Source organism: Struthio camelus, chromosome 23 (genome assembly GCF_040807025.1).
Source record: "Struthio camelus isolate bStrCam1 chromosome 23, bStrCam1.hap1, whole genome shotgun sequence".
Lineage (NCBI taxonomy): Eukaryota > Metazoa > Chordata > Aves > Struthioniformes > Struthionidae > Struthio > Struthio camelus.
Genome location: NC_090964.1, coordinates 5,935,251 through 5,962,423, shown reverse-complemented (window position 1 = coordinate 5,962,423; position 27,173 = coordinate 5,935,251). Strand labels below are relative to the sequence as shown.

At 47.5% G+C, this 27,173-nt stretch overlaps 1 protein-coding gene across 46 annotated transcripts in view; it reads left to right on the top strand.

Annotated features, from left to right (window-relative positions):
* EPB41 (erythrocyte membrane protein band 4.1) overlaps positions 1-27,173 on the top strand; it is a 97,428-nt gene that overhangs the window by 63,783 nt on the left and 6,472 nt on the right. For 10 of the 46 annotated variants that reach the window (XM_068917788.1, XM_068917773.1, XM_068917770.1 and 7 more), the window contains exons 13-22: positions 1,092-1,220; positions 2,228-2,335; positions 3,947-4,146; positions 5,523-5,579; positions 5,696-5,740; positions 6,601-6,663; positions 9,477-9,656; positions 23,213-23,671; positions 24,766-24,894; positions 26,688-26,789. In XM_068917788.1, the coding sequence (XP_068773889.1) occupies positions 1,092-1,220; positions 2,228-2,335; positions 3,947-4,146; positions 5,523-5,579; positions 5,696-5,740; positions 6,601-6,663; positions 9,477-9,656; positions 23,213-23,671; positions 24,766-24,894; positions 26,688-26,789 (1,472 nt within the window). Of the gene's footprint in view, positions 1-1,091; positions 1,221-2,227; positions 2,336-3,946; positions 4,147-5,522; positions 5,580-5,695; positions 5,741-6,600; positions 6,664-9,476; positions 9,657-14,896; positions 17,875-23,212; positions 23,672-24,765; positions 24,900-26,687; positions 26,790-27,173 lie in introns of those variants that run through there. The other 36 variants (XM_068917799.1, XM_068917796.1, XM_068917780.1 and 33 more) reach the window with 20 other exon arrangements.

Here is a 27,173-nt window from a genome sequence, read left to right as displayed (position 1 = left end):
ATTCGGATGTCTTTTATAAATGTGGGTTGGAAAATTTAAAATTTCTTTTCTTGTCATCTTGAAATTTCTTTTAAAGCTTCTGTAAAGCTTCATCTCAAGAATCGCTTGCATTTCTTTAAGCCTTTTGTGGATTTTACTATAGTTTGAGAAATGCTTCCCAGTGTGCTATGTGGAGCCTAGATTTCTCTTAAGTCAGGTACTATTTAATAAGTAATAAAGTCCTCTTAATAGACGAGAGTAGGTACAGCACCATATTTGAATACTAGTAAACATATCACAGCAGCGGTATTGTCAAATACTTGCTTTCTTCCTCGCTTAAGTAGCAAAAGCCTGTGGAGCATCAGGGCTGGAGAGGATTCATAGGCAAATACACTGCGCACTGCTCCACTTTCCTTCTTCCACCCTGGTGTTTTTACACAGCTCTTTTGACACCGCTGTTTTTGTGGTCTGAAACCCAGATCACGCTTTCATAAGTAGAGCATAATGTGGCAAATCCCCCAAACCACTGGCTTGCCTTGAGTTCTTCCTAGCCAGCACAGCCTGTGGCGGCCCTGAGAGCGAACGCCTGTAAACACAGAAGGTGGAGAACTAGCGTTTAAGACATCAGGAGAGTTCGCTGCACACTCTTAATCTTTACATTTGAAGCTTGGTCACTCAAGTACATCTAATTAAAGCTGCTGGTTGGTTGTTGGAGATGGGATCCTCCCTTTGCAAGTGCTTTTCCTTACTACTTCCGCTCGTCGGCGCCTGCTCCTTTTTGCCCTCCCCGGCACAGGAGCAGTGCGAGCGGGAAGCGTTAGCGTGTTCCTGCCATCGCCGCAGGGTCCTGCCTGGGAAAGAGGCCTGCAACGCTTAGTCATTTGGGTTTTTTCCCCTCTCCGTAATTCGCTGTTGGGTCTAGCAGCGCTAGACAAACTGGTGTGCAATTGCAGAAGAATACGAATAATCTGCCCGGTTAAAAAACCCCAGTGCAGCTCTCGGACGCTGCTCCGGAGAGGATGTCCGCTCGCTGTTCCCTCAGCCGTAGCGACTGTTGTGTGTCCGCAACAGCTCTCCAAACGCTCTATTAACGCATGCGAAACTTTTTCTAGCCAAACACGCTTTTGAAAATTTTGAAATGAAACCCATTGCAGAGGAGGAAGAGGAAGAGGAGCAGGTAGAGGTGGTTAAGGTTCCCGTTGCCGAGCCACCGTTACTGGAACAGCTGCAGAAGCAGTCAGGTACAACCACAGCCGCGCCTGACGTCGGTGTGGCTGACGCGGCCGCCTGCCGTCCTTACGCCTGTTGCTGTGACCCCCGGGGTTGAAGTGCCGTAGGGTAGAGGTTGCGTTGTTTGCAGTGGGGTTAACGCCATTAAAATCCGACCTGGCTTTGCGAGTGTGCTGCATCTTGCAGTTGTCATAGCGAGTGTTTCTGTAGCAGGCTGTGCCTCCGTGTGAGAAGAAAAAGTGAAGTATCATGCCGCGGCTTGGCTGTGTGCAAATTAATGGCAGTTGTGTATAATGCCCTTTTAACGCTCCCACGCTACGGACCCTCTCCGTAAGGTTAATCCCCACGAACTGTAGCAACACGCAGCGCCTAAAAATCAAGTTGTGTTCGCTGGGTTTTGCAGCCGAGTTTGCGGAGGTAACCTGCATCCTCCTTTTTTTCTCCGCTACGGAGCCTGCTTCTTCCCAAGCTGGTTATTTTTTCAGAGCCACTTCACTGCTTCAAACAAATCCCCCCTAGGGGCAATTAAAAGCAGAGCTGGTGAGCAACCTCTTGCAAGGAAGCATCCCCTTAGCGCACAACCCTCGTTGTGCTGCCTCGCGCCCATCTCCTTGCTTTTTTTGACCTCTTAATGCTTTTGGTCCCGCTAGGGACAATTTTCTGGGCCAGGATAATGGTGAGCCATGCTCTGCATCTCACGTTTTGGAGCAGTTCTTACTACTGGGTTTAAATCTAGTGCCGTGTGTCAACATGGTTAAAGGCAGTTAGTCAAGAAGATGTAACTAAAACAAAGCAGTTCTGGACAGCAGGTAATTCATGACTGAATGGCGAAATTCAGCCCAAAAAGATTTGTCTCTTTATTTATTATTTTTCCTGTGTGTCTTGATGCTCTGAAGCTCTGCGAAAGAAGCAGAAGTCCCTAAAGAGAGGTGGCCTTGCAGATTTACTCGTGGCAGTATTTCCTTTTCGGGTTGATTTTTTTTGAGGTGGCATTTTAATATCTGCATAACTTTTTTAGCCACACGTGTTCTTGACAATGTTGAGATAAGCCCACTAGAAGAAGAGGAGGCAGAGGAAGAAAAATTGATGGTGATGGAAGGAGTAGAAGCGGTCCTAAAGGAGCCAGGTATCGCTGTGATGGCTTTTCACACCCGCGTGGTTGACGTGTCCTCGTCCTCCTTAGCCTGACTGTGCCTGCTGTCTCACAACCCCTGTGTGCAACCTCTCCGGGCGGTTGTCACCGCTTCTGTGGCATGAACAACCCCAAGACACAGGACCGGTTGTCCTTCTGAAAGGATAACAAAGCATCTGGCTCACAGGGATGACTTGTCTTGTTGAAGGACGGGAGATGTAATGGGAACAGTGGTGGGGGTGATGATTTGGGATTTTGGCATGGGTTTTCAGCAAGGGCTGGTGTCTGGAAATTTCTCTTAAAAGTTATAATTTCAGTCTCCAAAAAACCATGCTCTTGCTTTTTCACTCCTCAATCTTGCATATTTTTGACCATACAGATACTTCATTCTGTACACTTTTTAAACACACAGACGATATGCAGTTAGCTTTTGAGTGAAAGGTGAAGCAGGAATTCTGAGGTTTTACTTAAAATTACGATGTATTTAATGTCAGGTTTTCTAGTGTCCCTAGCTGGATGGACACTAGTAACCCAGTATTGGCTGAGATAAGTTACCCACTGGGACTCTTCCTATATAAACTTGACTACGTGACTATGAGATCATGTCAAAGAAATTATTTCAGGGGACTGGGAATATTTTTAGAGGAATGGCCACAAAAATCAACATCTGGAGGACTAAACAGCTTCTTGTGTCTATAGATATGCACCGCGAATTAATTCGGGCTTGCTCTGACACACAATGTGAGCTTGAATGCTTTCTGAAGTGTCAGGATTTTCAGCAATCTGGAACTGCCTGGGCAATCCGAACTCCAAGGAAGAAAGTGGACAGCTGAGGTTGTGTACACCTGGGTGCATTTATTTAAGACCGTCATCCTTCTCTTGAAAGATGATGTTTGCGGAGCATGTTGTTCATTTCTGCACTTTCACTGATGTGGAGGCGATGGATATCTCCTCGCAGCGGTGTTGTCTCGTACCGCGGCGGGAGATATCCATCTCGGAGAGACGGTGCCAGTCTGCTTTGAAAGCCACCTGGAAGCTGCCGTAAAGCTTTACGGAGAAATGCTGTCAATTTTTTTTTTTTTTTTGGAATTGGTGGAAAGATTGAGGAGTCGGAGGGGGGAACCTGCATTGCTCTTCCAGAAGCCGTTTGTTTCTGGCTGAGGACATCCGGATGAGCTCCAGCACAGCTCTCAGCGTCTGTATTTTAATGCTTTCGTTGTGATGGACTTCTGTTTCAATTGCGCGTGAAAGATCCCCAAATCGATGGCACGGCGTCAAAAATAGATTAGCCTTTCTGGTGTGGCTTCTCTGCAGAGTGCAAGCTTGCTTTCTGTAAACCATGTTTGTTTTTATTTTTCTTTATTTAAACCATAAGGAAAACAATCTCAACTTCCCTGTACTAAACGCACAAGCTGCTTTGCTCAACATCTTGGTTTCTTTTCCCTTTTTTTTTTTCTTTTCCTTTTTTTTTTTTTTTTTTTCCTTCTCCTCCTCCCTTTCTCCGTGAACCGCAGCGCTGTAATTTGGAAAGGCTTTGCCCGGCGCTTTAGACGTGTTTCGCACTCTGAACCTTGCCTGTCTCTCCTCCCCCCCCCCCCCCTGCAGCCGTGGCGGCGATAACACCCGAGAGGAGCCCCCGGCCCACCTCGGCCCCCGCCATCGCCCAGAGCCAGGGCGCCCAAGCGGTGCCGGGCAAGCCCCACGCCGGGGAGGCGCTGGCTGCGTCCGCCGTCGAAAAGGAAGGGGCGAAAACGGAAGCCGAGCGCCAAGAGACGCCGCCGGAGGAAGAAGCCGAGGCGGCCGAGGTACGCGGGGGCGGAGGGGCTGCCGGGGAGCCGCCGCGCCGGGCGGGTGGGAGCGCGGCGTCCGCCCGGGCTGGGGATCCGGCTCCCAGGGCAGTCCCACCCCTGAGCCTCGGGGTGCGCGGCAGGAGGAGCAGGTCCGGGTGAAGGCAGGGTGTCCAGACGCCGAACGGTTGTTGGTCAGCGCGCTGCCAGCGGGACGCCGTTAACGAGCCTCTGAAACCCGGAGCAGAAGCTCAGGTGCCAACGTAACCGTTCAGGCCTTGGAGGGTTTAGCGTTTAACTGAGGGCTTTTTTTTGTTTTTTTTCAAATTGAGGATTTGCACTTTTCCACAACTGCCCGAAATCTCTGCTGGTGTTGATGGATGTGTATTTTAAACCCAAATAACGTGCAAAGTTATTGTTCCTATTACAGCATCCTTAATACTCCGGAAATCTGGCTGGCCCACGCCTTTCAGCGTTGCAGCAGAAACCTGCAGAAACCATTTTCGCGTTACTCCGCGTGTTTAGTTGTTCTCGGCGTGGCCGGCGCCGGGGAGCGCTGGGGCACGGCGCGTCCCGCGCCCTGCGGGCCCTTACGCGGCGCTGCGCCTGCGCGGCTCTGAACTCCCCTGGCATCAGACTGAGAACAAGCAACTTTTATTCCTCCCGTTTCCTTTAGCGCGCTTTTCCCCCCACATGTTTAAAAGCTAGATTTTTATTTTTTTTCTTTTAAGTGTAGTTTGGGGGCAAATTGTCTGTGGATCCGAATTGGCCAAATTTACCCTGTTCCTCAAACGTAACTGTGTCACTGCTTTTAACACCAACTGATGCCTTTACTTTCATATTGTTTGGCAGCCCGGTTTCCCTGAGGTATAAAACGCTTCGGCAATCTGGGCTTTTTAGTTACGGAGGGTAAAGGACTTAATTCGTGGTGTTAAGCTCGATTTCGTAGACAGGCCTCTCCTCGCTGACCGTGTGAAGCCAGTTCAATAACGTCAGGGCGTAACGGGCCGTTTTCTGGGTCCTGAGAAGTTGTGCGTGATGGAGCGCGTTGCCAGCGGTAGGGGTTTCGCCGTGAGGCGCAGCTGCGGATGGAACTGGGAGACAGCGGCCGGCAGCTGTAACGCGGGCCGGAGGGCTCCCCTCGGAAACGCTAATGCTTCCCCAGCCGAAGGAGTTACTTTAAATGCGCCGTTGAACTGACCGAGTGTCGGTGAGAGCCGCCCTGTCGCTAACTCTTTCCGGAAGACTGCGCGTTGGTTTTTTCGCATGTTCACCCAGCGTTTCAAAAACCACCTTGATGCAGCTGTGTTTTGAAACTAAGTTGTGTCTTGGGGGGGGGGGGGGGGAAGTCTACTAACAAGAAATGTTTTTACCGCTTTATTTCTTAAATGTAGGTGGGGAAAACGCACATTGAGGTCACCGTGCCCACTGCGAATGGTGACCAGCCCCAGGTTTGTGCTGATAATTCAGTTAGGTTGCCTTTTTTTTTTTTTTTTTTAAAGTTATACAGTGAGGTTCAACATAATTAAATGAACCAACATATTTTTTTTTTATCACTGCCAAACAGCAGCAGCCTGCAGAAAAAGAGGAAGAGCTGATAAGAATGAGGAAGGTTAGCCATTTTACCCTTTCACCAAACAAATTTGCCATATCATTCATGCATACGTAACCTGTTTAAAAAGACAGTGCTCCAATTTCTTCACGTGCTTTGGGTTGGGTATTTATTTATTTATTGTTAATCCACAGGCGTCAATTATTTGATTTCAAAGCGAACAGCTTTTTGTCCCATAGCCAGTCTGATTGCTAAAATTCTGCATGTTGAATGCTAGAGAGTAACGTACTTGGTTTGCTTTACAAAAATCTAGCTTCGCTGCTCTATAACAAATTGAGTTAAAATCCAAAGAAAAATGTATATTGTGCATTCGAGGAAATGCAAAAAAAAAAAAGCTTTTTTGGTATTGATCGTTTAATAGGAGAGATGTCCAAAATGGGAACAGTGTTAAAAGCATAGTCGCTATGCCCATTAATAAATACTGTTTAAAGGCTTTGAGACATTGAAAAAGTTACACATACTCCACCTAGTACAGCATCGCTAGCGGGGATACGGAGTCCTTACTTTGTGCAAGGCTTCCACAGAAAAATGGTGAAATGCCTCTTGGCGGAGAGCAGCCTGGGGTTGAACCAATGCAAAAAGCCGATGAAATGCTGGGAAACTGTCTCTTTAAAGGCCCCATTGCATTTGCCCACTGTCCGTGAGCAAGAGCTTCCGCTCCCTGGCGGTGCCTCGGTGCAGGTGTTCTTGTGGCTCCATGGCCCCATCGTCCCACGTTGGCACAGTGCTGCGCTCCAAACATTGCGTTGACTTTTTTTATTTGCCAATTTGTGAATCCCGCAGGAACGACGTTTTAATTTTTTGTGCTTCTCTTTTTTGTTTGTTTTGTTTTGTTTCCCCCCTTTCTTTCATTTTCACAGAAAAGATCAAAGAGGCTAGATGGTGAAAACATTTATATCAGGCATAGCAATTTAATGTTGGAGGTTTGTATGAACTTGAAGCTTTTTTCAGTTGCGTTTGCCTAGACCTTCTGCATTCTGTGCTGAACTTTTTCTTCCTCTTCTGCTGCTGCCTTTGTTTTTGCATGCTGTTGCATGACAGACCTTCTTCTAAATACGCTTTTGCATGTGGACAGTAAACGTGACGATGCGCAGGCGTTCTTCCTTCTGCCTCTTTTGAGTTTCATTCTCTCATACTGACCTAAAATATATGATTGGCAGAGCCGCGCGCTCGACCCGTCCTGCCCTGAGACCCGCGGGTAGCCGAGCTGCCCGCTCAAAACGACGCGAACCGTTGCGGGGGCTCATTTACAGCTTCCTCCTTTTTTGAAATACATCGCTTTTCGCCGGGCAAAGCAAAGCCAGTGAAAATACAGAAAGCGGGCGACGTCGCGGCTGCGGCAACGGTTTCGGGATCTCGCACGGCGCTCAGCAGAAACGCCGCCGGAGTGGCCGTCGTCCCTCTGCGAGGGCTTGCTCGCCTTGCAGCGTCTACCCATTCGCCGTTCCCGGGAAGGCGTAACGCCGCCGCGAGCGGGCGCCGGAGCTCCTCCGCGCTCTCGCCGCCGCCTTTCCTAGAGGGCGAGAGGTCCCTCCGCGTGCAGGGCTTTGCCCCGGCTGCTCCCGCTGGCTCTGGGCAGCCCTGGCGCTCGGTTGTGCCCGAGCGCCGTCTCAGGACAGAACATGCCAATCATATATTTCTCCGCCGCGTGCCGCGAGACGTTTGTGCCTTCTGATACTCGGTCCCCGTGTCAACGTGTTCCTACTCAAAATCGCAGCTGGTAGGGTTTCCCCTCTTGGTGTCTCTTGAAAGTGAAGTGTACTAACTGCCGCCTTCTAACCGTGATGTTTACAAGTTTTGCAGCTTTGGGTTTTTTTGCCTGCTGCCGTTTAAGCTTTGGGACGCGAGCGAACGAGTCCGCGGCTCGACAGCGGGAGCCCAGCCGCCGCCGGAGCGCCGGGAAGATCGTGCCTGTTGCTTTCTTTAGGCCAACTCCAACAGCTCGGTCACCTCCTCCGTCCCCGTTGCTTCTAAATGGCTTTTTCCCGTTAGCGTGACGCTGCCGGCGTTTCCGCTCGGCCCCCGCGGCCGCCTCCGCTGCCCCTCGGAGCCGTTCTGTTGCAGGTGCTCCCAGCCCGCCGCTGGACCAGGGCGGCTGCAGCCCCTCGCCCCCTTCGTTCCCTTTTATCCGACGACCGCCGGCAGACCTCAACGACCGCTTGCTTGTTCTGTTGAACGCCGTTTACCGCTCTGTGCTTGGTGACCTGTGCTCCGTAGTCGTACCGAAAGCCAAAACCCGAGGAGAAGCTTAGTGGTTAGAGCCTTGCTCCTTAGGATGCTTTCAAGAACGGTTCTGGCTCCACGTATCTCTTTATGGCTTTAGCTTCTCTGCAGACTTTCAGGATGAACCTTTGCTGAGCCGTGGCAGATAGTCAAGGTGGCCTTTCTCTCTTCCCGAAGCTGGAGCAGTTGCAGGGCTCCTTGACCCGTGCAGAGGTCCCAGCTGCCGAGTTTACCGGGGCGTCCTGAGCGGACGACTTTGTGCTTTTTCCTAATTAGCAGGCACTTGCCTTGTGCTTTTATCTGGGAGCGATGCCAAAACTGTTGTTTCCCCAGAACTGTGCCAAAAAGAGCAAAAGTTGTTCGCGAGGCGTCTCGGCCTCCAGCCCCGCGAGCTGCAGGCGGCGTGTCTTGGGGAGCTGCAGGGTCTCGGATGTTGGGTGGGGGGTGGTTTCCTTTAGGGAGGCGTTTGTTTCAAAAAAAGAAAAAAGAAAGAAAGAAAAAGGCTTGCTCTCCCAGCTTATAAAATTGACAGGCTGCGTAACAGCTAAAGCGCAAAAAGAGTGAAATCTGCCAGTGATGCTTTTACTGACTTTAATTTCCCCCTCTGTAATGGGTGAGGCTTGCTTCTTTTTGGCACTGTCCAGAAAAGTTGTTGTTTGGCTTAAGCCTATTTTATGCAAAAGCTTTGTTCTAAACAAAACTCTGTTTTGCTTGCAAGGAAAGGCTATTTTTAAACAATTCAGTTGAACAGAGCTGACTTGCCTTGAAGTCTGTGCGTTTATGCTGTAAACTGGCATCACAGAGTAGAAATCTGGCTCTTCTCAGGTCAACGCTTTTAGCAGGAGTTTCTTGATTGATCCGGCATAAAGTAAATTCTCAGCTCAATTTTAGAGGGCTGTCATCCCATCTTCAGGTCAGAAGTCTAAAACCTCCCATGGTAGCTCCTGGAGAGATAAGATGAGAGGAAAAAAGAGTAATGGTATAGTGGGACCAAAGATAATTTCTGGTGAGATGACAGAGAATAGGAATAAGCAGCATGAGTAAAATTGGGGGAAAGTTTCTGAAACGTTAACTGCATGTCTGGGTCTCCCTTGAATATTCAGGCATGCAGAGGGGAAAAGAAAGCAGAAGTGCCCAACTTAAAAGCATGAAATCAAAGAACCTTAACAACGTAGCCTCGGCATTAAAAATAAACAGATAAATTGCTGTATAGCAAACCCCAGAGGTTACAGCTCGGCTGTCATCTCTTTTGGTGTATCTTGAGATGACTGATGGCACATGCCGTACCTGGAGGAGCCACCCCGCTGCGTGCCGGTCGCAGTGTGTCCCGCTTAATACGAGACGGGAACAGAAGGAGAGAGGAGGTTCCCCATGAGCGTTTACAGCGTGAGCACGATCGATGGAAGTCGGCAACAACTCCGCTGAGCGCAGCTTTGCTATGTGGCAGCGCGTAGGCAATTGTAGGTGCCCCTGCGTGTGTCTCGTCGCTCATTCTGCTTTTTTCTAATGCCAGGATCTAGATAAGACCCAAGAAGAAATAAAGAAGCATCATGCCAACATCAGCGAGCTGAAGAAGAACTTTATGGAGTCCGTCCCCGAGCCTCGGCCGAGCGAATGGGACAAACGCCTGTCCGCCCATTCCCCCTTCCGCACCCTTAACGTCAACGGGCAGATTCCCACGGGAGCGGATGGAGTGAGTACCTTACGGCGCGGGGCTTAATCCGCTTCGTGCAGTAGTGCGCGACTTTCGAGGGACAGCTCGGCTACTTAAGATTCAGCCTCGGCTCCCCGTCGCTTTTGGTTAGGGGTGTATTTAACGTGACTTTCAACAAGTACGGTGGTCTCCCTAAAATATTAATGCTTTAACGTTAGGCTCACAAAAATATGGGAGGGGGTGGTATAAAGTAAAGTAGTTTTTCAGCTGGTTTTGATGCTGCTTTGCTAAGCATTGCTGTCATCTGTGCTGTTAGAGTATGCTTCTCTAGCGTATGCCTGTTTTGGGGACCAGCTTATTCCTGGTGGCAGGGAATGTGTCTCCCCAACATGTGAAAAAAAAGTCCCTACGTTGGTGGGAATTGTAACTTCAGAAGTAGTATCGCAAGTAATCCAGTGGAGAAATACTTGGATGGTATCAATTTTAAATAGTTGCTTTACTCTCCAGTTATTTAAGCTGGAGAGAATTCTGTATGTCGCTGAATTTACTCTTGCGCTAGGATCTGCTAGTATGTACCCATGGGGATACTCTGTGGCACCTTCAAAGAGACTCCTCCTGTGGTTTAATTAGGGTTGTTCGTACTTGATGGAAATCTTTCTCGTTACAAAAGCACTGTGGGTATGTTAGTAGCCGCATGCATTCACCATCTCCCTGCTAATTTTCTAAAAAAGATAACTTTTCTAAGAAAGTGAGACAGAGCAGCAGAGATCTGTCTGCCAATTTGTTTCTTCTTTGATATCGGACAGCTCTGTTTATATTAATACTGCCGTTACCCAGCTCAGATTTGAAGCTTGTGAGTGAAACTGTAGTTAGGAGCTCCTCGAAATCAGTCCCTTAAACAGTAAATATAATTTTCCTTCAAGCTGAGAAATTAAATCCTGGCTGCCGTGAAGATAGTGGCAGAATCTCTCCTGACTTAACCCTAGCTTCTCCCCTTCCTGCCCACAGCTCTGCAGATAAACTTGCATTTGATCTTCCACCCATTGCAAAGGTGGTACTTTTTAAACAGGAATTATCTCGCTGTGGACGGAAAGTTATCAGAATGGACACAAGAAGCTTTTAGTGGTCGAGTTTAGGAAAGTTTCCCCAAGGCACAGAGAACAGCCATGACAACTATAGAGCTTATATTTCCCCCTCAGAAAAACAAAACAAAGCCCTGAATGAACTCGTTGGGATTGATTGCCATCCTTGGAATTACCCCATTTAACGCATGGATGGACTTCACTGTTTGGTTACTGAGTCTTAGCGTAAATTTTGCAGGAATTTGCCCAGCAGGATACAGGAGGAGTGCTGTCGAGCTCCTCCCGTTGTACCAAGTGATTTAGGGATGTGCAGGTGGAATAGAGCAGGGGCTCTCAAACTCAGCAGCTGCAGCTCAAGAATTACATTCGTGGTTATTTGGAAGAAATTCTTGCATGGTGACTGCATGTGAGGTCCTCGGGACCTGCTCTTTATGATAACCGGGTGATGTGGGCTTTCCCCATCTAAGGCAGTGGTTCACCGCCTCGCTAGGATTGGTGTCAGCTCTTGATTTGCATTTCTGGAAATTCCTAGTAGCTCTTAATATGATTTTTGAAATGGTCTTGCTCCAAGATGGAGGTTGACGCATTGTGCTGTGAACTTCCAGAAATGGATCTTGACCGTGCAAGAGGGAAGGCACCTACAGGAAAGGATGTTTTACTTCACCTGCGCATCAGCGTAAAATGTTTAAGGATGGTAAATCATAATGCAAAATAATCCTATTTCAGTCGTTCGTGGTGGTATCTTAACACTGCTGTAGAGACAAAAGGGTATTCTGCCAGGGGCTGCTTTTCTGCTGTTCCTCTATGTTCTGTTACAAGAAAACTGAACCTTACCCGCTTTGTGTGTCCAGGTCAAGAAAGTCACTGTCCTATCTTCTGAGAGACAGGTTGGTGGGCTTGAGGTAAAGCTGCTGTTCTGATAATGTGCTTCTGAACCAGGATTTTGCTATTGCAATGGCACCAAGCAAAAACTCGACAGCAGCTGCTGGATGACATTTTTCTTTTGGCTACATTACGTAGTTTCATATCTCACAGCCTCCAGACCTAACACCTAAAGGACTTTTGCACTGCTGCAGCTTTTGCAGCTTGCGGTTTGCTTATTTTGGTGCATGGCCGGTTGGAAAAAGCTGCATGAAAGATGTAACCGTGTATTCGGAGAGAAAAGCAATTATGAAAGTTTAACTGTACCCTGTTCTTTTTATGTTGTCTTTCTTTCCGTTTTTGTTTTAATGATCATGTTACTCTTGCATTTTATATTTTCTTTTGCTGCCCAGTCTCCCAGCTACTTTCTCCCTGATACTCATCACTTAGGGGTGTGCAAAGAACCAGTCCCAAAATACCGCACTGATCAGAGGAGGCTAGCTCAACTGAGAGAGCTTAGAGCCAAGTTTTTTCTTTCATAGGGTCAGTTGGCTTTGACCATGTCTGGTGAACTGACGGCGTGGAGATGCACTGGATAGGTTGCAATATTTCCTACAGTCTCCTCTTTCTCTGATGAAAGTGCTAAAGCCCTCGCATGATCCTGTGTGATGTTTTATTCATTCTGGTTTTTGCGTTCTTCAGACTCCAGAAACAAACGTGCTAACGTATGAAGCCAACTTCAAGAAGTTTGGAACGCTAATACTGACAATCATGCCTGTTCCGCACTCTGGATTTCTAAGATGTAACAATTTTTTGCTCGTTACAATAGAGTTTTGAAAACAACTGAAATTTTGATACTGTCGTCAGGACTTTCAAAAATAGTTTTGTATCTGCACTGCAGTCTAGATGTCAGATGTTATTTAACAAGCACCATTTTTAGGGGCAGTAGAGAATAGGAAGTCGTCACAGACCACGTTTTGTACTATGCCATTTCTATTGGTAACACAACAAACTTTTTTCTCAACCATTCCAACTCCAAAACATGTTATTGGTTTTAAACGTTTGATTTTCTTGGAAGGCAGTTGCCAAACACACATGATCATGATGCAGAGATTCCTGAGCTCCGCAGAGAGGAGAGAACCATGTTTTGTAGCTCAGATGGTGCTAGAGGTTCTGTTCTTGAGAGCAGTTGATTATTAAATTGACAGGAAGACTGTCCTAACCCTTTGCACACCTCCAAGTATCATTTTGGGCACTTTCCATCTGTCATTTTTGTTCATCTCTCTCTGTCTTTCTTGATCTTCTACCACGAAAGCAGACACAGGAACGTCCTCTGTTAGTACAGGATGAAGACAAACTAAAAAAGCAGGAGGTACCTACTGAGACAGCCTTTCCCCGGCCAGCAAATGAAGAAACTCTTCCAAAGGTTTCTATTCCAATTCCTGAAGAGCAGAAATCGCTCAAAAAGTGTCAGCTGTACTCTAGTATTTTTCCTTCTTCGCGTATTCCCTTTATGATGTCTATTCTTGTGGTCATAGCACTGACTGTCTGGTGGCTGCTCTTTCTCTGAGTGGGAACAGGGTCCTATTGAAACCTCAAGACCAAAGCTCCTGAAATCTTGGCCGTAGCCTCTGCTGCATCCTCCTTGTCCTGGGCTCTGATCTCCATAGCCTGTTGTCCCGGGGAGGGACACCCGTCGACTAGAGTGTGGATCCCGCTGTTTTTCATTGTGTAGCTGCAATCTGGGGCCTGGCAGGGAGTGGTAATGGATTGCCAGATCTGTTTCGAAGTTTCCTAGTGCTCTGTAAGCAAAAATGAATTGTATAAAGCATGTTGCTGATTGCAAAGGCTTCAGCTGTAAGAGGGCAGATTGAGATGTGCATATATGGGAGATGTTTGCTTCTGTAGCTCCCTTAGACTTCACATAGCAGTTGCTGAAGACTTACTAAGCTTATTATTTTAAATGTAAGCTATTCACAAGCAGAGGAATATCTGATAATGATCCAAAAGCCTGATGAGGCTTCACGGCAATCCGCCGAATCTAATCCATAACCACTCCTTTTCTAGGAAACAAAAATTGGCATTTAAAGAAAAAGTGTTGATCATCAATGCTGCTGTTAGTGTTAACGTACGGCTAGGGACAGGCAGCTTTTCCTTTTCCCAGCGGGAGGCCTTTTGCAAAGCATCACAGCTTCCCTCTCGCACCCCTGTTCTTGTTTCGATGAAAATACACCGTGTTATAGGAGAAAATCCATTACAAGCAAATATTTATTGTAACGTAACCGAATCCTTTTTTTTTCCTGAATCTCGACGTCTTGGTGCACTGCCGATGTGTTTGTGTGGAACGCACTGAAGCACGTTTGCGTAGGTCACAGAAAAGGACTAACCTGCTGTTAAGTATGTCTCCTTCGTCCGCACGTTGACTTTACTACTGTTGAGTTTACCCAAACGTGTGAAAAAGAAGAGCGCGCTCAGGACACAGTTCTAACGTTAAAGCCATCTGTTGTTTTGACTTCTCCGACGAAACCGTTGCATGCTGCTTGTTGTTTATTACGCACAAATGTAAATGTCTGGATGATGCTTTTGGCTATCCGCGTCCACGTGGTAGTTGAGGTGACCAAGCTGGGAAGCGAGAGGGGTCGCTCAGCCGGGCTGAGCGGAGCTGGTTTGGGAGCCGGAGGGAAGATGGGACTTTGTGTCTAAGGGGTTTCTTTTCTGTATATAGTAACTATGGGACTGAGCTAAGCCAACCGCTTCTCTTTCAGTAGTAGTATGCATTCTGTTGCTTTCTCTAGAGAATTGGTATAGAAACAATTGCGTCCAAGAGCAGCCGCTGGTGCCGTCGGTATTGGCAGCTGCTCCAACAGCGACGAAGAGAAAGGAGCAGCCCTTTATTACAGGGACTAAAATGTGTGAATATATATAAATATATATGTTGATATTCGTTTATAGATCTGTATCTGTGTGAACAGCGTTACTTTAGGAAGCTAGAAAAATATGTCTACAGGAAAAGACGAAAGACAAATAACGATGTGTGCACAACTTGGCATGTGCCGTCCGACCGGAAGGATAGCAGTAAATCGTGAAATACTTGGGCTGTATCTCTTACTCTGGGTGTCTAGGATGAGGCGCCCTCAACGCCGTCTCAGAAATTGAGGTCGTTAGTGAAACGCTTTGTTTTAATCTCACGGGAACCTTTCCGATTTGCCCACTCGCTCCAATTAGTTCACCAGTTTGTGCCTTTAGGACTTTGGTTTGTGTGAATGCCGATTTCCATGGAAAAGTATTCTTCCCTTTTTAATACACTGCCTTTAATGCACAGTCTTCCTCTTTCAGCTGTCGAGATAGCCAAAGTCGGTCGGCTGGTAGACTTCAGCGCCGTCCAGCTACGGGCTCCCCCAGGCTCAGGGAGAGACGCCAGCGGCGCGAGCCGCCGCCGGGGGCTGGGGACGCGAACCGATGAAGAGCTCCGGTGGGCTCAGCCTGAAGTTTAGGAAGATTTTTGTCTTGAGAAAGCAGGCCGCGGAGAGCGGAGGTGGGAGAGCTGGGGAAGGACGTGGCGACGCTGGGTGCTGCAGAGCGCGAGAAGCGTGGAGACGCTTCTGGGCTCGGACCGCTGCTTTAAGCTGTGCAAAATTGGAGCAGACGTGATGAAAACGGGGACCGTTTGGTCTCTCTGTCCATCCGTTTCCTGTCCCTGTTTCTTGGAGATCTGCTTTTCCTTAAACGTGCAACTCCTGCTTCCTTTTAAAAGCCATTGCTCTGGTTAGCCGTCGCGATGCTGCTTTTGGAGCATCGCTGCAGCCAACGCAGTGTAGGTTATTGCGTGATAACTCTCCGAACGGATGACAAATATTTTGAAGCCATACGAGTATCTTTTGCAAAGCCATGGTTTCTGTAGCTCTATCTTCCATATCCAAAGGACCTGAAGTTTAAAATCTTTGCCCAGAGCAATTTTTGAATGTAGTGCTCAGGATGTCTCATCCCAGAGTGATGAGAGATGCACTCTGCTGGTCAGTTCAGTTCAACCCTTTCAACTTCTTAAAACTAATTAAAACGGTCTCTCTCTCCTTTTTTTTTTTTTTTTAATTTAAATCCTGAAATAAGGCTGGTTATCATCAGCAAAAAAAACTTTTGAACTTTACATTCTGAGAATGCTCAGGAACATTTTTGGGATTTATATACCAATTCGCACTGAAGAGTGTATAAAGAAACTGAACAAACACTTTATATTTCTACGGCAGTTTAGAGATGAGTTTATCTATGTTCGTTCCGGTGGATGGGATCTTTTCTGATCCGGACAGAGAAAAGTTATAGCTTATCGGGAAGGGAAACCTCATCTGGTCAAAGCTGCGATGCCCCTTGGGGGAGTCTGCGGCGATGTGATCGCTGTGCTGTGCTCCAGCCTCTTTGCCCATCTCTCTTCCCTCTTTTTTCTTGCCCCGTGGTGGTTGGGATAGGGCCTCTTTTCAAGGCATTGTGTGTCTCATATCTGTTTTTGCTGGGCCAGTTGATTCCCGATTTCACTGCTTCCGCTTGATGTTGACTCAAGATACAGAAGGGAAAGTAAGTTCCAGGACTACTAGCGTTGTACGTGTGTGAAGTTAGAGTTAATATGCTGTAGCTTAGTTTAAAGGCAGAGGTCTCAGGGTTTTCATAAAGGACCTGACGAGTATACTTTGCTCCCTTTTTTGACTCAGGAGCAAACAGAGCTGCAAAGTGCAGACAAACCACCTAGGCGACTGCCTTAGCATCACCACTAGCTCCTGGCTGGGGAAGGAATAAAGCAGCTTTTGTATATGTGGTCAGGGTAATTCCAGCCTGTTGCACTGACAGTGAGTGCGGGAGAACTGAATTATCACTTCCAAAGGGAAGCTGGAAATGTCTGCAGCGTATAACCTCAGCCGGGTTTCCGTGAGAAATCCTGATTCTCCAGCGCTGCAGAAAATGGTACTTCAGTGACTCTGACATGCCAGTGATTTAGCTGCTTGAAGACTGCCAACAGTTTTGATGTTACTTAGACTTTTGCAGTGTTTTGCAATCTAATCTCTGCTGCAGCGAGGCTCTTTTTGGTGCTCGCGGGTGGACTCGGTTGGCGGTTGGAAAAAGCGGCCTCTTCAAGACTCAGGCCCCCAGCTCTGTGCATCGGGAAGCTGGTGGCTGGCTCTGTGCTTTCTGCTCTGAATCTTGTCCTCCTGCAGTCCGCTTTCCTGAATTCCACATAAAACGCAGAATAGTGTTTTGGGCTTTCATGCTTCAAGAAAAGGCGGGCGTTAGTATTTGGAAGTGGCAAGCGTGGCTGAGCCTGCCTGATTACTGGAAACTCGGACTAAACTCTGAGGCTGCGTTAGGTGTTGGATTTTGGCCATGATGGTAGTTGGTGATACTCAAGAGAGATGTGTTAGCATAAACAAAAACATTATTTTCTTGTTTCTAGTAAAGTGAACGAGTAAATCAGGGTAGACAGCTGGAATAGCCTGCACCTCACGTCGCTCTTTCCTTGCCCAGTGAGTTAAGGCAAACCGAGGACTCTCTATGGGAGTGTTAAGTTAGGACATAGGAAGAGCTAAGCCTAAGAGCAGTTTTCCTTCAGCCTCCTTACTCTGCCTTGCAGTTTGTGCAGTGGTTAGCGATGACCCGAAGCAGCAGGTATTGTGTATTTGTCCTTCTATCCTGCAATAAAGAGGAGAGGTGGCTCTCCTCGGCGTGGCGCCGCAGGAGTCGGGCTGGTGCCCGCAAGCGGGGTTGGTGTGGCCTCAGGGCTCCTCAGGACCGCTACAGCAAAAGCATCTTTGGCGTTACACCGAGGTTAGTAATTTGTCACTCTGAGAATTATCCCATTGGTTTGTCGGGTTTTTTTTCCTGCCTTTGGAGGCTTGCGGGTCACGAGCGGATCATGCCTGGTCTGATACATAGACTGAGGCAGGATACTTTGCCGAAAAAACTCAAAGGTTGGTTACTGATTCGGTCAGGAACTCTTGGGTCTGTGCTTCATAGTGCCGGTGGCATGGGAGAACCGGACTACAGCGTTTTCTCTAGTGCCTCTCTTGGCGTTTTCCTTGGTTTATAAAGCTGGAGGGAAGGACTAGCAGGCTTTGGGTAATGGCTTTCTTGGTGGCCTGGGTTTGTGCCACTTTGTGTTTGTGGTCTTCTAGCAGTGGTACACGGTCTCATTGGACTAAAAAAAATTTTTTTTTTTTTTTTTTTACCTAAAATGCTCTCTTTTGGAACACTTTTTTGGTTTTGTAATTTTTCTCAGATTTTTCTTTGTAAATATGTACATTTATCATTAATAAATGTTATTGCAAATCAGATTCTTCCTCCGCTGCTTATTAACAACAAAAAGGCGTATACGACCTGCGTTACGACTTCCTCGGACTAACATTCGGTATTGCTTTGTGGAACGAGCCGCCGCCAGACGCCCGCGTCACCATCTGCCCGCCCTGGACGCGGCGCGCGGGTCGGGGAGCCGCTGCTCCGTGTAGAGCTCAACACCTTTTGGTGCGGGTTTCGTGCTCTTGTGGAGAGGAGTCATGCAAGTTTTGCCCTTGGAGGCAATACCCGCTCTCAAAATAAGTCGATTCGAGGTTAAATCCGGCTGGGTTTAGGCGTGGCGAGGCGTGCAGAGGGACGGAAAGGCGCAGCGCTCTACCAGCTACTTAATTGAACGTTTGCTTCTGGGACTGAGCGTCAGGAAAAATAGTTTGCAGAAGATCTCCCCCGAGAGCAGGAGCGTTACAGGTTGCGGCTCTGCCTGCCGGCTGCTGCGCTCCCCCTCCGCCAGCAGCTGCGGTAGCGTTAAGGGTTTAACGTGCCTGCGTTCGAGTGAGAATCGCTCTGGGAACGCGATGTGCTGCATACGGCAAAACGCAACTGTGAGAGCCTTTCCCCCCTCCCGCCTTGTATTAATTTGAGGACAAAAATGCTCCTTTCTATTTTTATGAATGGAAAAAACCCACGTTCTTCGTTAACCACCGCCTTCCTACTGGGTAATCCAGTGCAAGGCTCTGCGCTGGTTTTAGCGGGTTGATGCTACCCGAAGTCGTGTCCAAGGCTAGAGGCTACGTAAGGAGACCTTCCTAACGTTAACTCCAACTGGTTTTATCCCAACTTTCCGAGAGATTGTTCGCTTTTCTCTAAGTTGTTTGGCCCCTTCGCTGCTGTGCCGCCTAAGCGCGGGGTGGGCGAAGCTGGCTGCGGCTCTCCCGGGCGAGCCTGGCGCCGAGCTTTACATTACCTCCGAAAAGCAGCGGGCGAAACGCGGCAGCGCTCAGTCGACGCCTCGGCTGAGCCCTGACGGCGGCTTTTCCTCCGCAGAAGCAATTTGGAGTAAGAAACCCGCAGCGCTCCGCTCCGCACCCGCGGGGAGCCGGGAAGGGCGTCGGGGCAGCAGGGAGAGGAAGCGCTGCTGGAATCATCTCGCTCGGCGATGTTGTTTTGATAACTTGGGTTTTGATCTCGAGCCTGTCGTTTCGCCTGTTGGACGTGGCTGCTGCGTGTCCCAGAACCCCTCGGGGTTCCTGTTCGTGATGGCAATTTAATCTTTTAACGTGCCATGTCTTTCCTAGCCTTGCCTTTAACTTTGGTCAAACTGGCTTTTAGCCCTCTGAAGTGACTGGGCTGGCTGCTGTGCTGGGGTCTGATCGCTGGCAATAACAAAATTTGTTCAAAAATGCAAAGGCCACCAGTTTTTCAATGCCATTTAGTTTTGTTGAGCGGCTTCCAAACTTTTTAACTACCATCTTTAAGGCCAAGAAGTTTTTTTTTTTTAAGCTGGTACTGTCGAATGAGGATATCTGTTCTCCGCTTTGCGATACTTTTTACTCGAGCGCTTTGGCAGCGGTGAGAAGGGCGCGTTCATCGGGCGATCGGGGAGCTCTTCCCGGTGAGTGCGGTTTCCTGCAAAGCCAACGTCACCTCCTCGTGCACCCGTAGGCGGTCACACCGAGCCCGTTAGCTTCTGTGCGTACTCGTCTGGGGATAACCTAATAACATGCGACTGCGGCAATGCTGCGCCCAATGCAGGAGGTGACTGGACGTACTACCTAGCTAGAATTTCTTTTCATCAGTCCTTACGTTTCTTGCAAGACGGGAACTTCTCTTTTTTTTTTTTTTTTTTAAAAAAAAAAAAAGGCAAACATACTTTTATACAAAACCACTCAAAAAAATCCCGTCAGTATCTGATATCAGCTACACGATCTTGTTATTAATTTATCCCCTATTTGAATTCTCGGTCTGTGTGTCACTTTTTACAGTGAAACTTTTAAATGACGCTGTATTCGCAGTCAACAAGGGGCACAACAGTTTGTATCTGCAGGGTAACGTGCGTTCATATTTGGTTCGATTCGTTTCTGTTGGGGCACTGCATCCTGTCCTGCGTCCTCTTTACGCTGCGTATGGCTTATGCAAGCAGTCTGCTTCGGGCTGGATGTAGGCGTAGCTGGTTTGGGTTTGTTTCTCGGGGAATGAGTAGTTTATGTGGTTTGCAGCCCGGGTCTTCCCAACTTTCTCGACTCTCGAGCGGAGCTTGGGGCTCTGCAGCATCTGAGGCCCCAAAATAGGAACGCTTTTGCATTTGCAAATCAAAAACAAAAAAAAAATCTTGATAAGATCATGAATTTGTAACAGATATTCAAATTCCTAAATTTTTTTTTTGTATAAAAAGATGATTTCTTCTAGCCTAGGTGCGGATTGTGTTTTTAAACGCAGGAACAAACACAGTTGCATTATAAAAAAACCAAAAGCATGTGTAAATAGATAATTATATAGAGAAAGCAATAGCTTTTAATTAGTGTGACTTCTACATGGTGGAATAGGAGGGCAAGACGAAAAGTGCTTCTGGTCAGTTGATCTTATCAGGATTTCATTCTGTCTTTGTAGTTTGCATGGATATTGCCACCCTTTGCTCTGTTGAAAGCCGGCATATGTACCGCATAGACTTTATTCACGCTTTCCTGTTCCTTTATGCTTTCGGCATGCAAGGTGCTTCCAAAATGCAAAATTATTTTTCTGTATGTGAGAGGCAGCTGGGAAGTTATTTTTGCTGTATACAAATGTTTGTCTCTTAAATCGACCTGTGTTTGTGCAGCTGCTTAATCTGCTGTGTTTTATCTGTGGATTTCATTCTCCCTCTTGCTCAGAGTAATGCCACAGCCGGTACGTAAGGAAATCCTGCTTCTAAAGCATTTTCCATTACAGTGCAGAAGATACTCTGCTTCTTCCCAAGATCCCATGATTAAGTTTGAAAGCTTTGACATATATAATTAAGGAGAGATCAGTATATCGACAGCATATAAATCTAGGTTTTAAAGCAAGATTAAGACGTGGGCATTCAAAGCTGATAACCTCCGTTACGTACTCTGTTTTGTGAAACGTTACGGTGTAGTATGTTGCATGAGGCAAAACGAGGGCGGTATGTATATATGCTGTTTGCAGGAGCGCATATGGAAGTGGTTTGCCGCCATCAGAAAGGACACTTCCTTATGTCTGCGGTCTGACCTGATCGCAGGGCTAATCTCTGTCGCTTCACTCTCCTCGCATGCCGTTTCCTGAAGCAATATCCAAAGAATTTAGGAGAAGCCCAAGAGGCTGGGCGCCGTAACGAACAGAAATTTTGCAGGTAATCTGTCTGTAACGTCGAAGCCGGGGATTGGCCAAGACCTGGGAGGAGCGTTGGAAGGGTCACTTCCTGCAGCGATGCAAAAACGAGCACGTATTTGTTTCTGCCTGAAGCAGTTACAGTTCTTCAAATAGTTCTGAACTGTGCCATTAGGTGAGGTCAATTAGGGTGAAAACTGCTGGTCTGCAGAAAATGCTTTATACCGGATACCCCACAGGCCCCCGAAAACCTCACACTGTAAGTCCAAGACCCGGTTCTTTGCTTGCCCAGAGAATCTTCTCAACAGAAATTGATGCGGGGGTTTCTGTTCACCTTAATACCGCCCTCAAAATTAAAACAACAGCTGACAGCAACGGGCTTGCCACACTTTTAGGAAAATTTAATCACTGTTTATGATTTTGGACATGCAGATGCAGGACTGTTTTTATCCAAAGTTACTAGACATCAACACCGAGGGTGTCAGTTGAGAAGAAATAGTAATAGCGTTAAGGGGCATCCTGAGTTTTTTCCCTCCTTGTGACCTGCCACCAGGTGAGGTGGCAGCTTTGATATGTCTAAAATTGCAGCTGCCAGAAACTGCTTATCCTGCCCTTCCTTTCTGGCAGGAGAGAAACAGCGTTTCGAGGACAGGATGGGATTGTGGCCTTAGTTCACAGCTCCCGACTAAAGCATTGCTCCTCTCCAGGAATAACTGTGTGTATTAAGTGTCCATCCCTTGCTGGGCATTTGGGCAAACTGTGGATTTTTGCTGAAGCTTTCTGCCTTGTTCATGTCTTAACTCTTCTCTTCTGTCGCTGTTCCTTTCCTTCAAGTTTCGGGCTAGAGGGCTCCCAGAGCTGTGAGACGACCTAGCTGAGAACTTGCTGACGAGCTGAACGGAGGGCAGACTAGCAGCAGCCTTAGTTAAACCCTCCGGCTTGGCACAGTCTTCCCGAGTGTCCCAGGTGCCATAGACACGCTTGCTTTCTTCTCTGAAGGCTTTATCACGTGTCTTCTCAACAGCGGGCTGCCGCAAACGCCGGTTCTGTTGTGCCTCCGGGAGGTTTAGCCACTGGGAAGGTTTCTGTGCTCCGACTGCTTTTGCACTAACATACGTTACAAGTATTTCGGTAGTTTGGAATAAACGGTCCAACGTGGTGGTTGAGCGGGAAAGTGCATGCCCAGCGATGATGGGGTCAGCACACGTTAGCACCACATTGTGTTATTCCTCAGCTGAAAAGTTCTGTGCTGAGTTGTGCGAGTTGATTGAGCTGGTTTGTCGGGAAGAAAGAGTGCAGAGTCTTTCACATGACCAGACCGCATCGTATTTGGCGGCTTCTTCCAATTCAGGAGCCTGTTGGTAATTGAAAGAGTTGATTTTGATACTAACTTGTGCATATTCTCACAATAATTTTACCAGTGCCGTTATGACCTTTTGCAGACACGTCCGTGGTTAGCTTTCCTGGAGACTGCAGCAAGAAGCAAGGGTCTCGGAGGTGCACGTTCCCAGGTGCTAGGACGTAGGCTCTTGGGATTCGTAGCGCACAGTAATTCTGGGCTTATTCTCTTAACTTCCACGTGCAGATTAAAACACCGAGTAAAACGTTTTAAGGAATTAAAAGCAGAATTGGTGTACAGTTTTGGCATAGTCGGTGGGTTTTGCTGCACACGGGCTTCTGCATGTGCGCACAAGTCCCCACTTGCTACGCTGAAATTATTCCTCCGTTTCCAAACTGGGCCAAAAGCGTTAAACGGCAGTTCTTCATTTAAGTGGAGAGAGTTGTTTAATTCTTTAAACCTTCCGAACAGGGATTATTAATCTAGCGTGAAGACTGTGGTAGGAAAACCGCTGGATACATTGCATAGCACAAAGGTTTTCAAGCTTTAAAATGTTCAAATCCACTGCTGTTGCATGAACTACTGGAGACGTGATATATTCTAAGAGACCAATGTTGTTTTGTCTTTATGCTTCATGACCTTCTGTTCTTCCTAACTCTCTCTCTTTCTCTCTCTCTCTCTCTCTCTGGCCTTTTTGTGTATTCGTTTCTTTTTAGAGTAAGAGTGACTTTCTCTCCAAAGAGGATGTGGCTGCAGTGCCAGAGAGGAAAAGTGTTAACCCTGCCTTTCAATGGGAGGGCCCAAAGCAGTCAGTAGCTTTTAGTGAGACCCAAATGTCACCTGCCTCAGAGCCTGCTCCAAGTCGGGACTTTGGCGCGTCCTCCGTAAGCAGCGAGGAGGAGGCGGCTGCTTCCAGCCTCCCCGAGAGCGCGGAGGACCTGAGATGGGACAAGGGGGGTTTTGCAGCTGCGGAAAAGCAGGCGGCCGACTCAGAGCGATCTGAGCCGGAGCGCCCGGTAATCCCCGCTGCGCCTCCGCCGCAGCCCTGGGGAAGAGAGGAGGTGGCAGAGGCTGGCGACGACAGATTGGCGCGAGAAGCGTTTAGAAAGCTAAATGGAGTGTGTCGCGGCTTGAAGGTTAATAATGGGCTTCCAGCAGTCTTTCGCTGCTTCCAGGTAGTGAGCCAGAACGCCTGCGCTCTTCCACACTCCCCCTGTTTGGCTTTGGAGTGGACCCCAAACACTGCAGCAAGCAGATGCCACAACCCCCCGAACGAGGAGTTACGGTTCCTTGGCTTGAACTCGTTCGTGGAGCTAATTAGCTTAGGCTCCAACGGCGTGGGATTTCAGTGCTGTGCCTTAAGGTGTTTGCCGTCTCGCGCTGTACTGCGAGGCCGAGCCTTGGTGCAGCAGAGCAAATTTGGACACCGCCAACGTGGGCTTTGACGTCCCCTTGTGCTCCCCGCCACGGGAGATACTTTTTTTTTGCCTGCTTCAGTGTTCCTGAATATTAATTGCTTACATGCCTATAGATGTCCACTTACCCTGCTAACAATCACGGTGGCATCTGTCAGGTTTGGGAAGGTGAGCAGAAATCGAGCAATCTGGGAGAACCTTGTGGGTCTGAACTAACTCCGTCCTCTTCTGGATGATCATCAGGTGGTGGAACAACTGATTTTTCTTCCCCTTCCCCCTCCTCCCCCCCCGCCCCATTTCTCTTTCAAGATGTAATGTTTCTGTTTTGTCTGACATTGATTTAATAAAAGTTACAGGCCTAGGATTTGATGAGTTTTTTTTAATCTTGGATAGCGTGTTCCACTTGTAGTCAGGAAAAAAGCTTCTCTCAGCTGTGATTAACTCTATTTATCCAGACTCTGTTACTCCTGACATATCGGTAAATGAGGGTCATCTTTTACTGGCAGCTCTCATTGAGCTTCTAGTAATTAGAGAGTTGATAATCAGTGGAGACAGTTTCCTCATGGTATTCTGGCACAGCATTTAAACCCTGGATGCCTTTGCTGGTCTGACTTGAGATCACAGTGTTTGGGAAGATCTAGAGGATTCTGCTGTCTTTCCTTAATCCTCACACCTGATCTTTGACCTCTGAAAAGTGTGTCGTACCAGAGGCTTGAAAACAAAGATTTCCAGGCTGACCTTGCTTCCCGTAGTGCTTTTATCAGATCAGTGTCAGATCGTTTGCCAGCAACGCAGTTGTTATGTGCCAGTGCTACCTGGGTGTTTACTGAGAGTTTTTTAAACCTGTTTCATAGCCACCTCTAGTGAAGACGCAGACAGTCACCATCTCGGACGTATCCAATGCTGTGAAAAGTGAAATTCCAACAAAAGAAGTTCCCATTGTCCACACGGAAACTAAGACCATCACCTATGAAGCTGCACAGGTAAGGTGTGTTACGATTAATTTTCAGGGGGCTTAATTAAACTGATCCAAGCACAAGTGTTTGCTTTCTAAATCTTTGGAATGAGACAGCAGTGCCATCTGGCACCATCTGCCTTTCTCAGATTCTCCACTTCGCAGCACAAAAGTTAACAAATGTTGTGTTATTAACAAATATTTGCAGGTGCATCTAATATTTTTAGAATAGCAGTGTTTATAATATCCCCGAAGAACAATTGCCTTTTCAAGATGTGTGTGCAAACAGAATTGACGTGCAGCCGCTGGTGGCTCTAGGATGTAGATTAGACCATACAGAGTTGATCTGACTTGGCTTTTTTTTTTTTTTTTTTTTTGCAAGAGATGCATTATCTTGTTTTTTCCCAGTTCTTCCTGTTTGTGGCTCTTGAGAACTTTATTAGTTAACGAGTTTGAAAACTTTGTTCTGAGGGTAGTCCGCTAGAATACTACTCTGAAACAGAAGTCGAAAACCAAAAATACTCTATAAAATGCTAATCAGAATGGGTACCTGTGAGGTATTTGAAGCTATAAATTAAAATGTTAGTGGAGCAATGCCAACATACGCAGGTCAGGTTTCATTACTGAGGCTAAAATCAATCTTTGATCTAAAATCAGATTTTAATTCCATATTGGAGAATTTGGATCCTTTGTTAGTTTGGGTTTGTCAGAACAGCGATTATTAAAAGCAGCCCATACTCTGGTTTTGGAGTGTTAACGACTGAAGGATGTGACTGGTGTTGCAGCTCAGCTTCAGATAGCCTGCGCCCCACGCTTGGATAATATGGGATTCCTGAGCAGGATTAATATTGTCACGCTGATCCTGAGGCCCAGCTGTGCTGAGGAATAAAACAGGGCTGGGAACACAGAATTTCATTAGAGTCTGCGGCGTATTGCGTGCCTTGTGCTGAACAGCAGCAGCTGGCACCTTGGGAAGATCCAGCTCTCTCGGGATGCCTGAAGAGGTGTCTGGCTTCAGCAAGCAGGTTCGAAAATTGTGCTCTTAACGTGTTCAAAAGCTTCCCAGCCCTAACGTGGAAAAAAGTATGACGCTGATACCGTTTACACTTCCCAATAGTCCTGATGTTCCTGGGGAATATATCTACCACCAGTGGCTGCTTAGCATCTTCTCTGACATCTGAGGGTAGAGCATGCACCAGGGAAGAGCGCGTGCTACCCTGTTGCCCAACGTAGATGAAGAGGAGAGTTCTCTTTTCAAGAGAAATGAAAGCTAAAAGTGATTCTCTAGGACAGGGTGAAGTCAGTTGTGTGTACGCCAGGATAGGATGTACCATAAAATTGCCGTGGAAACTGGTCCCACCTTGAGGTAACACCAGATTAGGGTCTTGCTGCAGTGCTGGTCCCGGTCCGAGGCCTTTGTCCAGTGTTTGTTACTGTGGTATCATCCCTCACATCGTCTTTGCTTGTACTAAGGTGACACATGGACAGCAAAGCCAGGCTCAACTGGCAAAGACAATTTATTTTAAGTTTCTAGGCAGACCTTCAAAGGCTGAGTTGTGCAGGATGCCAACCAAGTAACCAACTGGAGAAACTTGTTTCTAGTTCAGCAGATATCTGGACTTCCCTCGTTGCTGAGGAGTTTAAGGCAAGTGCTGTACAAGGAAGGAGGAAGGATAAAAAAGACCGTCCAAAAGAAACTTTGCTTGGAATTGCAAACAGATGTCAAGTAGCTCAGACTGCTTTGCGCTCTGTGACGAGCAGCCCCCGTTACTGTCCGCGCCGCGTACAGAGACTGATGGCCGTGTTTTGTGTCTCCCACAGACGGATGGCGGCAACGGAGACTTGGAGCCCGGCATCCTGCTGACTGCTCAGACCATCACCTCCGAAACCACCAGCAGCACCACCACCACGCAGATCACCAAGGTAACGGGAAACCTCACAAAATCGGAAAGTTGTGTCGATGCTCTGAAATGGGTCTGATGCGGAGTCCCTGCGGGGGCTGAAGACTTGGCGAAGGAGTCTTTTCCCTTCTGCTCCTTAGCCTTTCTCGGGCCCCCTAATTTCTTGGCTATTCTGAAGCGATAGTATGGTGCCCCTTGGAAATCCTCATCTCGACAGGTTCATGTTGGTCTAGCAGTAGCTCAGAGTCTGCTGGTGCCTGTTTGCAAATAGTTGCTTAATTTGTTGTTACAGGACTTTGTGGATTTTTTTTTTTTTGAAATCTTATGTAATGTGCAAAAGAGAAATCTCAACTTGCCTGTAAACCGGAAGAAAAGTATAATTTAGTTCAGGATTACAATGCAGGCC